The sequence below is a fragment of the Astatotilapia calliptera genome, chromosome 7, assembly GCF_900246225.1.
Source record: "Astatotilapia calliptera chromosome 7, fAstCal1.2, whole genome shotgun sequence".
Lineage (NCBI taxonomy): Eukaryota > Metazoa > Chordata > Actinopteri > Cichliformes > Cichlidae > Astatotilapia > Astatotilapia calliptera.
This window is the reverse complement of record NC_039308.1, coordinates 21,239,819-21,257,616: the sequence shown is the minus strand read 5'-3', so window position 1 is coordinate 21,257,616 and position 17,798 is coordinate 21,239,819. Positions and strand designations below refer to the sequence as shown.

Here is a 17,798-nt window from a genome sequence, read left to right as displayed (position 1 = left end):
AGAGCATCGCTGTTTTACAAAAGCATCTCCAGATAACCGACGCCGAGCAACTTGTTTCGGAGTTAAACATTTCTTTGGGGGAAACTGGTAAAGAGAGATCGGGGTATCCATTTTCGTTGCGGATCCACTGAAAGGCATTTTCATTTGCTCTTTAAAATTTCCTGCTAAACTTTTGAACTTCCCTTAAATTACCCTTATAGCTTATAGCTCGTAAAGCTGCCCACTAAGTCTGTTCAATCAGAGGCGCTAGTGTCTCCTCAGCCTATTGATGTTGCCGTAGTTCAACCTCCACCGAGGAACCACGATGAAGGGACATCTGTGCCATTTGCCCCAGGCTTGGATGCGTCTTGCAGTTTTCTTTTTGCACAAACATGTGACACTTTCTACTACTCACCCTGAGCCTCGTAGCAATATATCTAATGAGCGTTCCCCTGGCCCCTCAGGGCTCAATGTATTAGCTGGAGTTAATGCTTCCGGCCTGTGTGTGTGCCCCCGGGTCAAACATGGCAGATTGGGACCAAGTAATGCTGTGAGGGGTTAGGGATAAGACTGGGTGGTCAGAAATGGTGATAAAGTGCAGCTGAGTCAGCCTCAGATCTGTAGCCCTACAGCTGTAACCATCAGTGTTAAGTAACAAGATGAGGTACGGCCTGCAGTGGACAGTGAGCGATAGTGGACGCGACCTCTTAACGATGATTAACAGAAGCTCCGAAATGTTTACATTTAACACATTTTTTGAATGTTTATGCATGACGTGCAACAGAATGTCTCCAGGTTTGATGGAGCAACACAAAGTAAGGCAGAGGCCAAAGAAATGACACTAAAAACACTGCGTGATTATCCTCCATATAATTCACCTCCTTCTTAGAGGTCACCACAGTGGCTCATCCGTCACACCAACCCTGTGCAGGTCCTCCATCACCACATCCATTCTTCAATTATTCATCAAATACATGGCAACAGGTCAATTGAATTGTCTGTTTTCAATTCGCATGATAAAGGTTTCACCTCCGAAGTATCACAAAAATCGAGCCTTCACTGTCCTTCAGTCATCTTGAACTTTTAGTTCACTCTTTAATCTTCTCCTCCCTCGATTACTCTTACTCGCTCTTGATGTGCATCTCTCAGTCCTCCTTAGCCAGTCTCCGTTTAGTGCTGAACGCATATTCTCACACATTACAGACCTTCTTTCTTCCCTTCACTGGTTCCCAGTGAAATTTATTAACATATGAAGCTCTACATGGACAGGCCCCTGTTTCTTTTATTAGAGCTACTGAGACATCATCGCTTCAGCAGACTTCTCAAATGGCTGAATCAAGGTCTCCTAACTGTTCCACCCTCTTACTTTAGAGTCAGAGGCGAGACTGCTTTTGAGACTGCGGTGCTCAAACTTTGGAAAAGCCTCCTTCAGCCTGTCAGGCCCGGCCAAATCTGTGATTTGCTTTAAACGGCTGCTGAAAACTAATTTTTACAGGTTATCTTTCCCTTAATCTTTTTCTCTTTACTCTGGACCATCGTTTACATCTGTTTGTGTGTATGTTGGAATGAATATGTGACTCCATGTTTAATTATTTGTCTGTATCTTGGAACATGTATACGTATCTTTAAAAGATGTGCAAACAGAAACAGTATAAAAAGTACATGCTTCTTCTTCTTCTACACTTCTTATTAGGCAAGCTTTCTTGTAATGTATTCAAATAGTCTTCAGGAATAGTTCTCTGGGCTTCTTTAAGGACATTTAAAGCTCTTCTGTGTGTTGATCCTACGCCATCTCTGTCAAACTGTTATTTTGGGCATTTTTCAAAGATTCAGCAAAAGAAATTACAGCAAATTATGTGTTTTGCCACCGCGTGGTAGTAACAAAGCACCCAAATATACCATTTAAAACAGTTTCTTTGCTAAGCTGTCTGTTATTGTAGACAATACAGGTGTCTTTTTTAAGCTTGAATGACTCACTGATCATTGGCTTAACAAAAAGCGGTGTTCTGAAAATGGGCAGATACAAGGGCGGAGCTGAAAATGAGTGAAAAAGCAGTCAAAGAAAAACTTTGAAAGAGCTTTAAAAAAAAACAAAAACCTGGAGACCTATTACTGAAAACTTTCAAAAATGAAACAGAATAAAAGCAAAAAGAAACGATGGGTGGCTTAAAACTTTTGCACAGTACTGCAAAAACAGGTAAAAGACAGATGCAGACTGATGGAGGGATCAACAGGTGACACATGTGGCGAGCCCACAAACCTTTTTTGAACTCTATCTCCAGCACATCTTGGACATTTGGAGAGTCTTCTGGGTTCTTGGTCATCAGGTACAGGTCAGCCGGTGCACGACTCTGAAAAACACACAAAGGCACACACTCACTCTCTCCATTTCACACACTTCACTCCCTGAGAGGAATAACTCAGACCTCTTGAGACCTCATCAAAAAGAAAAAAGAAGAAAAAAACAGTATTAAGAGACTGTTGTGTGAGGACACGGCGGGCAGAAGAACAGAGGGAATGATGCGTGAAAAAGAAGAGACCTGAAAACGACATCAGGACTTTAGTGAAGACAAAAAAAAGGGGGGAAAAAATCAATGTTCCATTTTTCTCCTCTATTTGGTTTCATTTTCCCCATGTGGCCCTGCACCACAGGGGAAGGCGAGGAAAAGCAGAACACAGCGAGAAAGAGTGGGAAAGGGCACGAGAATGAAATTACTCACATCCTAAAGAACAGTGTATACCTGACAAGTGAAAAAACAATAAAACCCCACTGATGCTACGACAGCACCGATCTGAGCAGCAGCTCTGCCCGTCTGAGAGAATCTGCCGACTCTATCGTGTTTCTGCCATTCTCTCACTCTTCTCTAATCTTCCAGTTTTCCACTTGTGATTTTCTGAGTGACGTTTCCCCTTCTGCTTTATTTTCAAATGAAGAATCTTCCCCTAAATGGGCATCGCACAATAAGACCTTCAAGTCTACACCCTAAAATCCACTAAAGTTGTCCTCGTTGACAGACATTTGTCGTTTTTCTTTTTTCCAGCTGGCGGGAGCCGGGAGCGATTTCAGTAAAGTCACGGCTGGGAACTAAAAGAGCGTGGTGGTCTGACGTGCCTGCCCAGCGATGCACCCCTCCAACAATTACACGGCATTAGGACAAGATGATGGCCAATGTCTCCTGAGCTGAGGCAAATTGCAGGGGGACTATGCAAAATAACCACTGGGTGCATTTAAATGGAAAGCTTTACCAGACTCTAAATCATCATTCAATAACTAATCGGCATCCGCTCGCCGCCTGTCAGTGAGGAGAAAACGAGCAGCGCAATCACTTTCCTTCCTTTTAACTAAACACCGAAATTGACTGGGAAGGCGGCTGTCTCCCTCTCCTTCATTTTCTGCCTCAGTGCCCTGAAAGATGCCAAATGAGAGCGAATGGGAGAGGGACAAAATGACTGCCCTAAAAAGCCTTTTGATGCTTACTCTTGGAGAGGGAAGAGGGAAAGAGGGAATTAATCTTTTTCTAACCTGCAAATGCAACACAGCACATGAGAGGCACCAGCTGGAAGAATACTTGCAGGTGGCGGGATGCTACACTACAGGAAACCTGTTGTTTATAGTTTTTTCCATTTATGGTCTTTTAATTATCATTTAATTAACAAGAAGTTGTTCATTTAGGCTCCCTGCTTTTGTTGTTGAAGAACGTCCGAGTTTAAAATAACCACTAAAGTATTTTCACACGATCAGCTAAAAAAAAAAATCATTAATTTAAAAAGTATAGTAGCAGTAATGTGATGCCAAAGCTGAGAGCTTGAACTTACATACTACTGAATACAAAAAAGAAGGGGGGAAAAAAGGAAATGTAAAGGGACAGGGTTGTTTCCAGTGAGCGAGAGATCAATGCATTTCAATTCAAACCCCCTGCAGGTGGACCTGTCCCAAAGCCGTGGCCCTGAAAGAGAGGAAAAGGTAGAGATGGCGAAGGCGGGGGGGCGACGGGGTATTGGTGGGAAATGGGGCGTGAAGCGCACCATCATGTAGCACAGAGCAGCTCCTTTGGCAGTCTTTGCTTCTGCGATATTGTTGTGCTAAACGTGGCCCGGGCAGCAAAAGGAGAAGGCTGACGCATGAACTTAAAGCAAGTAAATTTCTATCTTTCCACTTATTAGTCGCCTCATTGGTTTTCAATCAAAGCCAAAAAGGGGCCAAAAGAAGCAGAAATGGCAGGAGGAGAAAGCAGGATTTGGGAAGAGAGCGGGAGAGGATGGTTTAAAAAAAAAAAAATAAAAAAATAAAAAAAAAAGAGGGAAAAAAGAAGGAAAACATGTTTGGCGCAACAGATTGGAAATGATCCTAAAATCACCACGTTTCAAGTCTGTCCTTCTCCTTAAAATGCAAACATGGCAAATTGAGACAAGAATAAAACAATATGCTCGTGTTGTGCTGTAGAGATATTTATATTCATAGCGCCCTTGGATAGTGTCACATCCTGGGCTGAATTTAATGAGGACAGCAGGCGCTTGTCTATGAAGGCAAAGCTGCGATGATGACGATGCTTAGATGGGCGCAGAGAGCACTCGCCGAGTAGCACAGGTCAGGCTAATGAGACCTGAGAGCAGCGAAGGCGCATGACAAATACTGACCTCTTTGCTTCAGAGCGCACACTGACATGTATACATACACCTACGAGCCCACTTCCTACCCCTACAGGCAGTCCTCCGACCATCCATCTTTCCAGCGATCAAATGTGAACGGCAGCAAACAAGTTTTCATTTCCTCTAGGTGGGCAGGGGCACGGCGTTTCGCTCCTTTACTCCTGGTCAACGGGAGCAGTGGGCCATCAGCTCCCGGATCAAAGAAAAAAGGAAAAAAGAAGCAGGCCCGGGGAAACTCGCTGACAGAGGCTATAATTAAGACCGAGGTGATGTTTTAATGACTCAGGACGAGTGTCAAGCTGCCTCAGGGCAGACTCTGACTGCTCATGTGCGGAGGAACGAAGAGAGCGGGGACAGTGAGGAAGCTTGAGGATGTGGAGACATCCAAACACAAGTGCCGGATTGTTTACCACACATGATGGATGACAGAACATAAGAGGTGCTAAGCAACAATTAAAACCTCAGCTGTTTTGCCAACAGGTGGTGGTCTATGAAGTCAAAAAAAACATATAACAGCACATAATATTTGTTTATCGCCTTCCTAGTTAGCATTTTGTTTCCAGAAATGTAATTAGGCAAATCCTAGGCATTAAAACCCTGCACATTCATATTCATTACAGTCTCTAATATCTCTTCTTAATTAGTAAAGAATAAGCAGGAGACAAAACAGACTACACCTTCATGTTCCCAGCAACACCAGAATCTAATAACTTTATAACAACCACTACATCAGTGCACTTATCAGATGCATGCCAACAGTCTGCAACAGCTAGCTAAAGCTGGCATGAATGCATGTCTTCACATAGGTTAACGTTGCCATATGGAGATGAGTAAACAAAAGCCTGCAGCCTATTGTGGTGTAGGTGACCTGGTTTGAGGTTATCAGGAAGGATACAGTGTTAATCACAGAGTAACCTGAACTGCTGACGCTTATCTACAGACGAACATACGAGCGACCATTTGGATATTTTCTAATCTGACGGTGTTCAGCAGAGAGGGACCATTGTATCACAGATACAGAGGGGGGGACTATTGTATCGTCTGAATAGTCGCGGCCCGACCTCAGCCTTCAGGGCTGTAACTGGAGCAGAGAGACAGGCTGGTACAGAGAGCAAGGTGACCTCTATCAGATGACCTTCAGGTAGATCAGAATGTGACCTGCTGGTTTAAGAATTTGGAGGGGGAAGTGGCTTTTTTGTTTTTACCCCCCAAGTTTAAATTGCACTGGTGTTTTTTTTTTTTTTTTAAATTAAAATGTTAACAAAAAGACTTGAAAACTTTTTGCTTTTTTGTAAAGAAATTTCTACCTAGTCCCACATTTCAGGCTCTGGGGTAATATATTCAAATCCTTTTACCACTTCAGACCTCGGTGCCATAAATATTTCATTGTATTTAAGGCCATGAATCGATTCAATATCGGAGAAAAGGTTCAGCACAAACCCCTCCCGAATGAACATGAACACACACACACACACACACACACACACACACACACACACACACACACACACACACACACACACAATACCATCATCATACATCGCTATGCTATTGAGCTAGTTCGTCTCATTCTTTTCAAAACATTTCTCCACAGGACGGCCACTAAAGAGGCAGCGGAGGGGTGGGAAAGGGACAGAGAAAGACAGCAAGAGATGGAGGTCTGTGAGTTACAGTGGCCCTGCCCCTGCATCTCCGCTCCAGCAGCGCAGGACCCCTCGCCTCCCTGTGACACCCCGTCCATTGGGGACTCATCTGTCTGGCGCACTGTCTTTGTACTTTACTGTTACTGGTGACATTTTGGTGTCACGGTGTCATGATGAAATGGCTCCCCTCCCACGTCGCAGCCTGCGGCGGCGCAACTAGTGGAACAATGAGGTCCCGAGGAGTTGGGGTTGGAACTCAGGAGGCCCCAGCTGGGCGCAACGCCCTAACCCTTCCCCCTCCCAGGCTCCCATGAAATCGGGAATTAGTAGAAGCGTTGCTGACGACAAGTCAGTGTCTGTGTGTCCCAGGCTCTTCCCAGGGCCTGGTGAGGACCCGGGGTGAGGAGAGACAGAGGCACAGACACAACGACCGAGGGATGGGAGCTCTGGGGGGCGTGGGGGGGTCACTGGGGGCAACCTGTATGTACTACACTGACCTTTAACCTTGCAGAGATCAAACCCTTGACTCACCCATGGCACTGTGGGAGAGTGAGTCATGTTTGTCTCTGGCAGGGCTGGCATTGGTCAGTCGACTGAAGGGAAGGTTTACTGATGTGTCCCTCCGAGTGTCTGACACATTTAACCACACGTACACACAAAAACGCAGCATTAGGTCTGTTAGTTCGGCGTGTGCGCATGAGATGGATGCTGAAGAGATGACTCACAATGGTCAAAAATGAGATGTACGTCAAGCGGCTTATGCAGGTTTCTTTCTATTTCTCACGATCAATTTCAAGAACAGGTACTGATCTGAAGATGATGTCATCCTTCAGAAGTTTAGGCAAAACCTTACCTTACCTTTTCAGGTTCACTTAAATTGTTTTTGCACCTGTGCAAAACTCTTCTGATCAGCTCTTGTTTTTACAAGCTTGAACAGGGGTGTCAGTGAGGAAGGTTAGAAAAAAATGCCTCAGACAGTCTGCACAAAACAATTTTTGGTCTATTTTCTTAGAACAGTTACAGAACAGCATATTAGAAGGCATTTCTTTAGTTAACAAGTATTATACTGTAACAGCTTTAATATAAATTCAAAATTAACACAAGTAAGTCCCTGCAGGATTAAATATAAAAAATGATGAATTATGTTTCCTTTTATTAAACATTGCGAGCTTACCTTGGGATTCTCCAGGATGCCCGACTCGTAGCTGTAAAGAAATTTGAACAATTAAAGTTTCTCACTGGAAAAAATAAAATAAAATCAAAGATTCTGAAATAAGAGCTAAAGAAGATGCATCACACCAGTCCTGCTCACCTGATATGCATGAGGTTGGCGTCCATGCTCCAAGGTGCCCGAGGGGTCACAGGCACAGGGATGCCATGCTCCTACAGTTTAACAGCAAAAGAAGCTTTTAAGTTACATCCTGTGAGCGCGACTTGCAAAAGGGTACGTCTCCACTGAGAAGGTTCTGACTGAAGGATTACAGACAAAGACATTTTGTGTGTGTGTGTGTGTGTGTGTGTGTGTGTGTGTGTGTGTGTGTGTGTGTGTGTGTGTGTGTGTGTGTGTGTGTGTATGTATATATATATATATATATATATATATATATATATATATATATATATATATATATATATATATATGTATATATATATATATATATATATATATTTATTTATTTATTTATTTATTTATATTTATTTAATTTTATTTTTTTTAAAGTAAAAAAAAAAAAATCTGCGCTTTAAGACAAGGTACATTTCACAATTAACTCACAGGCTTGCCTGAAAGGTGTTGGCTAAACATCATGACCACCCTCTAGTGGGAAAAACTGGTCGGCCCATCATTTTCTTTTGGATGCGACTACATCGACAAACGTCCACCAGAATACAAGTAGTCCATGTAATTTAATCTGAGAATCTGAGGTAATAAATAATTAAACCTTTCAATACAAAATGTTCGTTATAATATAGCCTCTATTCTCCTTTTTTGGTAGTCCACTGCATGCTTAATAATTGTTTTTTTCAAAATAATTCAGGACAATGTTAATGTCACTATTAAGTGGATGGTACTTTTAGGACTTGGAGATTTGATCAGGTAATTGTTAGGATTTTTTTTAGTCAAAGGCTGAATCTGTACCTTGAAAATGTTAACAGACCCATTGCTATGAAAATAAAGGTGGTAAAATAATTGTGTTTCTGACATTATGCCACTGACGGAGTTACCCTTGCATACTCCATCAAGTCCGTCCTCCCCCGGAAGCGGTTGTAAAACTCGGGTATCCTCCAGGGTGCGATGATCTAAAGAACACAAACAGAGAAACTCTTTCCAGCTATACTGACATTACTCCACAGTGTCAGTAAATTACATCCACACAATAAATAAACAAACTCACCTTGACCTCAGGGTAGAGGGCATAGCATGTTAGCTCAAAGCGTATCTGGTCATTTCCCTGAAAAGTGCAAACAACAGTTCAACTCGATGTTTCTTGTGTTACTTGTTGTATCAGTTTACAATAAACGCAGATGATTAAAAGTGCACAGCAGGGCCATTGCTAACATTTTTAATCATTTATTCATATTTTCACTAATAATCTGCTTTATTTTTTTATCTATTAAGGGCCAGAAAAGACCCCAAACCCCAAGTTTACATATTCAAACAATTAGTTTTCCCCAAACTACATCCTAAACTCAAAAATGCCCTCCATGTACTATCAAAGACAGTAAAGAAAACCAAATGAATCACAGTTACTATGCAAAAAAAAAAAAAACCCTTAAAATGAACTATTTTACTTCACACTGACTCAAATTTTTTAGAATTGTTGATTACTTTTTGTGTTAATGGATGAACTGATTAAATTTTAGTTGTTTCTTAGTTGTTAGTAGTTGTTTCTCTACTGTCTCTTTCTATAGAAGCTTGTTTCTGACACTAGAACAAAAAAATCACCTACTAAACATTTTTTGTTATCTACAATTTAGAGTTTTGGATTATTATCCTAAAATTTAAAAATAGTTACTTTTGGCTTACTAACTCAATTTTTCTGTGGCTTAAACAAGCTTCCATAGTTTCCTCATTATCAACACAAATAGTAAAAGAATAAATGGGCTGCACTTTGACACACGAGGCAGGGTAAACCCTGGACAGGTCGCTGGCCTCTCACACAGCTATAAGAAGTTACAATGTTTTAAACCTGTACTTTAACTCCATGATGTGGTTTTTGACTCCATCTATAGGCAACATGTGGACACTGCATTTCAGAAAAGACGTAAAATAATAGAACGAAAATGTATTTAAAAAGTACAACATGTTTTTTAAAGGGTTTTTTTATTTTCCAGAAATATATTTGAAAATATATTATGAATCCCAGAAAAATCTCCATAAATTTGCAGTGTAAATATACAGGAACTATTACTAACGCAGCTAAATTTGTGCTCTGAACATACATCGGGTCAAATCGGGATATGAAAACAATAGCATGAAAGTGTGGCTAACTGCAGTAAGTCTAAATAATGAGAACATCACAAACTGTCACTTTCACAACCTAGGCTGAGAAAGTTCTTGGCATGCAGCCTGAAAACATCTTCATCTGGTAGAGCTGCAGTCAGGACACTTGAACTTTAGATGACTCAAAGTTGTCCTGATCTGTTAAATTATCAACTCTGACCAAATAAACTCTGTGCTCCTATTTTACCATTTGAGCTGTACGCTTTTTCCCATTAAAAAGGCTCACTTTAGAAATAAGACAGCTGTTATTCAGCTGTAATGCCTGTTTCTTTTCAAAGGACTAAATAGAAAGGGTTTCTGAGGAAGAGGAAGGGTAGATTTTAACTTTGTAGTCTTATTTAGGTTAATAAGCAACTGTGCAAAGAGAGCTAGACCTAGCTAGACCTAGACCTAGCTAATAAGTCTGTACTTTGAAATTGGTTGGGATCAAAACACCTCAATTTTAACTGCCATGTCTGAGGCTTAATTTATAATAAGAAAGCTGATGCTTTAGTCTTGTTTCACAAGCCCTGCATTTGCTTTTATGTCCCTGCTCTTCAAAAAATAAAGATTTAAACTTATTCCCGGAATCACATTTGCAGATTTTGGACATTCTTACCCCACACGGCATAATTCCATGCCCATTGTCTCACTTACCTTTCCAGTGGCACCGTGTGAGACATACTGGGCTCCCTCCCTGCGTGCAATCTCCACCTGACGGCGGGCAATGCATGGCCGTGCTACCGCAGTGCCCAGCAGGTATCGGTCTTCATAGACAGCATTGGCCTGAACTGCAGGCCAGATGAAGTCCTCCACAAACTCTGTACGAAGGTCTTCAATGAAAACCTGCACAGCCACAGAGGCGAGGACACAGAACAGGGCTTTGTTAAAATGGTTCCATCATGTCATTTGTCCAGAAGACTGACTGTGACTCTGACTGTGGTGCTGTTAGAAGATTTTCTACATTATACATTATAACCAAATCTCTATAATACAATATAATCAAGTAAGCCTTATATTCTAACCAAGTATGCCTTATATTTTGGGTGTTCATATATTTTCACATAACCAGGCCTATTGTTGAAGAATCACCTAACCAAGTCTATTGTTAAAGGAAAACTGATGCATTCCTTACTTAAGTGTCTGAAATGTTTGACAAATGTTTGACAGCATGATATAATGATGCATTCTTTCCTATAATGTCTGTGATGTCAGATAAAGCATGATATACTTCTGTATTTTTATCCCAGTGTGTGAAAGATCAGATAAGTTGATTTAATGTTTAACCTCTCGTCAACATCTGTTAAAAGAGGAAGTACTATGTAACCCATTTTTGCCTTATAAATAAAGCAAGCGAGCCTGTGCTCGGAGTGTGTGTCTTCTCAGAGAGACATTCACCCGTGCGCACGTTTTCTAATTACACTCTGAGTCGGTCTGCAGTTGTCTCATTTCTCTTACTTGTGTTTTGAACAAATGTCTACCCCTGACAGGTGCAGAATCAAGCACTGCCTTGCTAACTCGTCCGTGAAATAAAATCCTAATGAAATTAAAAACAATTTTCCGCCTTTACTATAACTGCAACACTTCTACATCTAGAAAAAAATATTAGTATTGGGATCAGTGCCAGAAATCCAGGATTAGTCGGGCTGTGCATAAGCATTAAAAGCATTGTAGCTGACATTCTCTGATGTTGCTCACGCTGCAAACAAATCCTAATCAATACAACATCCTGTTTCACTGACACTTACCTTCTTTGCACCAAGGCTTTCCGCCTTTTTCCGGGCAGCTTCAAAGTCTTCGTCTTGCCCGATGTTGGCCTAGAAAGACAGAAAAGCGCTTTGAATGTGAACGTTGATGTTGAAATCTCCAGGGGAAACAGGATGAACACAATAAGAAGATAAATATGCAGGTTCTCTAGTTTAAATTCTTCTCTAAATTAAATGCATCGACACACAGAGGCACGTGCCTACCAAAGTGTTATTTTTGACAGTCCACCGTCTTGCAGTTCAGATCACGTCTGCTGAGGAGATGCAACAACTGAGCGTGAACGCCACTCGAGGCCATGAAGAGGCTGTACTGATCTCCTGAACTGAGCAAGGGACTATTTTTCTCACATAGTAAAGTGAATTGTAGCTGCTCTAAAAGAACCTGCATATTGCAGTAATCATACATGAATTATACTTGCACAGTGGCACAGTAAACCCTCTCGGTTTTTGTTTATGTGACTGTTGTTTAGCAAATTCACGCAAGTGCGTGGTTTTGTAATTTCATGAAACATTACACTGGATCATGTACTGGATGAGTGCCTTCTTTTACTCCACTGAAGAGCTAGAGCTGAGGTGTACATCCTGTTCAACAGCTATGAACCTTTGGCTGACACCCACCCCCACTGACCTAAAAAAAATCACTAAATGAAGTTAGACAATCGGAAAATCTGCCTATTGTGCAGTTCTGAGTGGCTGTGGGGCAAAACGCAAATCCAGGCAGATTTGAGCTGTCATTATGAATCCAAACCTTTTGACCCATGCAGAGATACCCAAAACGGTAGGTCTTGGGGTTGTTTTTATAGATTTTTTTCATAACAGACCACAGTGAACACCTGTAACCCTTTATAAAGCCAACTGTACAACCAAAAGGACACAACATGCAAAAGCCTGGCAGCATAAAACTAAACCAACTGTTGCGTGCATGGCTTCAAACCTTACCAAGTAGGTGATGACATCATAACCCTGCTCCTTGAGCCAGACCAGAATGCAGGAGGTGTCCAGTCCACCACTGTAAGCCAGAACCACCTTACCTTTGGACATGATGAGTGCTTTTTGCTGAAGCAGCCAAAGAAGCTGTCGAGTGGCAGGGAAACAATTACATTAATTCAATGATTACATAACTATTAACTCGTAATGACGAAATGTCAATTAATAATCCAAATTCTGATCGCTGTCCTTGTTTGACTTAACAGCAGGTCCCAACAGACCATTAGTTCAGATAAGTTGTGGACAATTCTTGATTTGGTAAAGTTTCCAAGGTTAGCTTGGAAAACTTCCAATATAAGGTCAGATGCTCAAATATGAGCATTTTCTGCTCACAAACTTTAATACCAGCTATTGCGCAGGCAATTGAAACAGATCTTGAGTTAATAAGGCTGTAAGGAATAAATGTTTTGACCTCAAGAGCTCAGTGAGCATGTAATTTCTTTCTTTCTGCAGAGTCAGTCTCCTACAGATCTCCAAACTTCATGTGGCCTTCAGATCAGCTCAAGAACAGTTCGTAGAGAGCTTCATGGAATGGATACATCCATTCTACAGTCCATACCCCCACCTTTGTAGGAAGACAGGGAGCCGAGGTCAAAACTTAGGCGCCATAAGAGAGAAAGAATGTGAATATTTAGGCTTTTACGACTAGGTGGGGGCCACTAGCGGCTATAAGAAGCTGAGTAACACGTCACCATTTCGAGACTCGCTGTGACCCTCTGCAGGCAGGTCTCCCTATCATGATGGTCCTAATGCTCTTAAGTGTTGAATTGTATGGAAATAAAGTATTGTTGATTGAGCATAAATACACCGAGTATTGTCCTTCCTTCAGCCCAAAGATTCAAAGAATTGGGAGATTTCAACACTACGTAGTGCCAACTGTAAAGTTTGGTGGAGGGGGATTATGGTTTGGGCTTGTCTTTCAGGAGTTGGGCTGGGTCTCTTAGTTCCAGTGAAAGGATCTCTTAATGCTTCAGCACACCAAGAGATTTCATGCTCCCAAATTTGTGGGAACAGTCTGGGGATTGTCATTTTCTGTTTCAACATGACTGTGCATCAGTTCACAAAGCAAGGTCCAAAAAGACATGGATGAGTGAGTTTGTGTGGAAGAACTTGACTGGCCCGCACAGAGTCCTGACCTCAACCCAACAGAACACCTTTGCGATGAAGTAGAGCCAAGACTACGAGCGGGCCTCCTCGTCTAACATCAGTGTCTGACCTCACAGATGCGCTTCTTGAAGAATGGTCAAAAATTCCCAACAAACACACTCCTAAACCTCACGGAAAGCCTTCACAGAGGAATTGAAGCTTTTACAGCAGCAAAGGTCATGAAATATCACTCAAGTTCATATGCGTGTGAAGGCAGATGAGCGAATGCTTTTGGCAATATAGTGTACTTGCAGTTGCTGGAGTCAATTACTTTTAAAGCTGAGTTACAATATCTTATGCACTAGGGCTGGGCCATATTATACCGTTCACGGTAATACCGGTATAATGTTAGGCAACGATAGGAAAATGAAATATTGCGATAGAATGGGAGTAAAACGCGCATGCGCAGTGCCTTTGTTTTCATACGCACATGGCCGATTGTTGAGTGAAACAGATGAACCAGAATTGGTTTGTAAAAATGGTGCAACTTCCGTGATGTGGAACTGGTTTGGTGTTTGTCCGTCAGATACACGACAAAGCACATTTTTTTGCAGAACATGCAAGCGGCCGTTGTTATTGTCATATTTGTCGGACTAAGATGCTCTTAAATCTGGGAGTAATCTGGGTCCTAAACTCCGTATTCTTCAGGTCAAACAACACTGGAGCATCACTTAGAGTTAAAAACTGTCTAAATTCTTTCATCTTTAATAAAACGACCAGCATTGCTGCTTTACCAGGTGTAACTATGAAGTTTAACTTCCAGGCATCCATGAAAACTAAAGTTATTACATTTAACGGAGTTAGACGTTAGCAGGAAGCTAGCGGAAGTTAGCTCGCTAGTTTCGCTAGTTACCTAAGCATGATATAGCATGTTCTGACTGAGAGATTTCTGAAAAAAATCAAACGTACACCTCTGCTATCACTTCCAACATAAATGAAGACAGGAAACTAAACAGCAGTGACGTTTGTAGGGTTACTGAAGTTGGGCTAGCTGGTATATAATGATGTGCTACGTGATCGCTAGCGACACAGCTATGTTAGCATAACATAAACAGTGAAGCTGGAGGACGAACACTAACACTTTTCCACTTATAAAAGTTAACGTGAAGGTTCTTCATGGTTAGAGACAAATGCAATCGCATGGCAGGATGTTGTAAACGGACCAAACTTCAGTCAGGAGAACAACTGAGATAATCCATCCACAATATGAGGTTAGTCATTAATAGACTGCAACAACATGGGAATAGAGCAGCTGCCAGAGAATTCAACATTAATGAATCAATGGTACAGAAGTGGAGGAAGCAAGAAGAATGAGTTTAATAAAGTTGGATTTATCTGACTGCTTTGTTTCGCTTAATGTGCCTTATAATCCCGTGCACCTTATGGTCCGAAAAATACATACTGCACACTGCAGTTTAATGTTGCAAAGCACCTCTTTTTAACTTCAGTGGATATTATACATGGTTATGCTCAGGATATGTCAGCCCATTTCTACTGGAAATGCCTTTTGGTTAAACTTTCAGCAAGGAATTTGCATTTGCACTGTTACATTTTTATAAAGCTTTAATGTACATAAAAACCAGGTTCTTGTTTAAGTGAAAATAAATGGAAGGTTGTCTTTTTGCGCTAGTAATGTTGTGGAGTTGTATTTTGTCTCGCATCAATTATATCGTCGGTTATATCGTTATCGCAAATTTTCAAATATATATCGTGATAAATATTTTTGGCCATATCGCCCTGCTCTATTATGCACGCATTTCTTTGCTGGCTCAGTGCTTCTTAAAATGAAATCATTGTAGACTTAACAAGTACTAGAATTAGTATTCTCGTAATACCATTAGTGTTAGGGCTGTGCGATATGACCAAAATCTCATATCCCGATATAAGAATTCTATCGTAAATCACAAAAATGTAACATTTTCTGTAAATTCTGTGAATCTCGGGCAGCTTGTCTTGCGGGAAGTGTTTCCAGCTGTGCGTCATGTAGCTGGAGTCGAGTGTTTTAACCGATGCATGAAACGATACATTTTTAGACATAAGTTGTAAGGGCCGCCGTTTTCTTTGTGAGTATTTATTACACGGCGTGCTGCGGGGAAAAGCCTGTTCTAACGTTTGAGTCTACGGTTTATTTTTTAGCACCTGGTGGCTCTTTTTTACTTCTCATCTGCTCTTTCACGTGATTCCGTTTATTTTGAAAAGTCTCAACAGGATCTTGAGCTTTAATGTGAAAGGTTTATGTGGAACATAAACAAGCGGACACGCGATGCTGTTACCGTCGTTGTTGCTTCACAACGCATAAAAACAGGCGCTTGTCCGTCCATAGTGTGGTTATATAAAGAGAAAGAGAACTTTCCGAAATTAATATAGCCACGATGAAAAAATATTGCCATAAACAGTTTATTTTGCGACACCACGAAACAAACGATAGCGTAAAATGAAACGATAGACATTTTTATATCGTCATCCGATATATATCATTATATGAACAGCCCTAATTAGTGTTAATATTAATTTAAGCAACTTTTGAAGTCTAGCTGGCAGTATATATAGCATTTTATTGTAGATCGTGACATACATGTGGCAAGTTAAGGAGGACCACAGAATTGTGCTTGTGTGAATGTGATGTTTGTTTTGTACATATAATAACAGCGTGCTAGCATTGGTATATTCTCTAGTGATGTGCGATACCACTGATTTCCTTTCCGATCCGATACAAAGTTAAATTCAGGGTGGTATCGACGATACTGATCCGATACCGATACTTTGTACAAAAACGTATTTCAGTTATTGTATCTCAAATTATAGCATCATAATGATTACAGGACATCGGATTACTTGTTCTTATCGCTTAATAATGCACAGTTATCATATAGAAATAAAAAAAAAAACTGAAGTTGTGCGCTATTTGAACACGTTGCCTGCCTGCAGCACTAAAGGACTCCGTGAGAGACGTCCGTCTCGCCCTTGCAGCACCTGTCCATGTCCACTCCTCCTCTTCAGTTCACCTCAACATAAGCTCGTCATATTCTTGTGCTTGATGAGGTTAGTAGTGTTGCCAAAACACCTCCCTTTCTTGCCACATGTATTGCAAACTACGTCTCAACCGTTTGTGGAAGTAAAATACGTCTGCACATAACTCCATTTATGCTCAGCCATTGTTGTGAGTGTGCACAACAAGGGGCTGGACACATTTATACAAACATATGTCACGACTATGACAGGCGGAAGACTAAGTAGTTCCTTCCAATGTAGACAATCCAAATGATATAGTTTATTTGCACTCTGTTCCTGTTAATGATAACCTACAAATTTACCCTAAATTACTAAAATATCGATATTTTAATATGAGTATCGATTCTAGAACATAAATGACTGGTATCGGAGGAATCGATATTTCAGTATCGATCCGCACATCACTAATATTCTCATGAATGTGAAAGTAAAGAAGAAATGACTTTACATAAGCAGAGGCAAGTCCTTCCCTTTTGTCAGACGAGTCCTATTTTTTCCCCACGTAAATAAATTTCGGAAACAGGGTGTGGTTTTGGGATACAACTTGCACTACATAATTACTGTTCTTTCAAATACGCCGGTGCTAAAAAACACATTTAAAGAAAAGGTTTAACAGTCGCAAGAGAGCTCTCTACAAAATGTTTTCATCCTACTGGCGTGAATACATACTTATTACCGACACAGGTATTTCTGGGAGATGTTGCCAACAAGGTTTAAGGGGCGCATAGAATTACCACAGCAACTGAAGTCACCGGCGACTGACGGCAACCTCCAGCTAAATTCACAACGCTCATTATGATTGCGTAACTACCCTTACAGAGAGAAATAAACACATGTACATGTATAGATAGTTTGTACTCACAGACACTTGCAGAGGGTTTCTTTCTAACCGAAGAGACGCGTGTGTCTGTCGGTGAGGAGCGCAGGAAAGCAGCAGCGTGCTCGGTTCGCTGACTCTGCTGTACGGTTTGCTGCCCTTCGCGACACGTTGCGTCATCCACAGCAGGCACGTAGCGTGTTCGTGTCGCTTTGACCGCCCTGTGTCAGCAGCATTTGTTTTATTTAAGAATTTATGGGAGCACCAGAGCTTGCTCAGTAGATACACTGGCATTTAAATGTAATCAATCTGAAATT

The 17,798-nt window shown here is 41.2% G+C and overlaps 1 protein-coding gene across 3 annotated transcripts in view; it reads right to left on the bottom strand.

Annotated features, from left to right (window-relative positions):
- Positions 1-17,678, bottom strand: part of ass1 (argininosuccinate synthase 1) — a 31,304-nt gene extending 13,626 nt beyond the window's left edge. Inside the window, exons 1-9 of one of the 3 annotated variants that reach the window (XM_026173741.1) lie at positions 17,527-17,678; positions 12,459-12,593; positions 11,502-11,570; positions 10,411-10,599; positions 8,666-8,722; positions 8,496-8,570; positions 7,585-7,655; positions 7,447-7,477; positions 2,240-2,330 (exon numbers count right to left, since the gene is read on the bottom strand). In XM_026173741.1, the coding sequence (XP_026029526.1) occupies positions 2,240-2,330; positions 7,447-7,477; positions 7,585-7,655; positions 8,496-8,570; positions 8,666-8,722; positions 10,411-10,599; positions 11,502-11,570; positions 12,459-12,593; positions 17,527-17,661 (853 nt within the window). In that variant the 5' untranslated portion in view covers positions 17,662-17,678. Of the gene's footprint in view, positions 1-2,239; positions 2,331-7,446; positions 7,478-7,584; positions 7,656-8,495; positions 8,571-8,665; positions 8,723-10,410; positions 10,600-11,501; positions 11,571-12,458; positions 12,594-12,918; positions 12,990-17,526 lie in introns of those variants that run through there. The other 2 variants (XM_026173743.1, XM_026173742.1) reach the window with 2 other exon arrangements.
- Between the last annotated feature and the right edge of the window lie 120 nt (positions 17,679-17,798).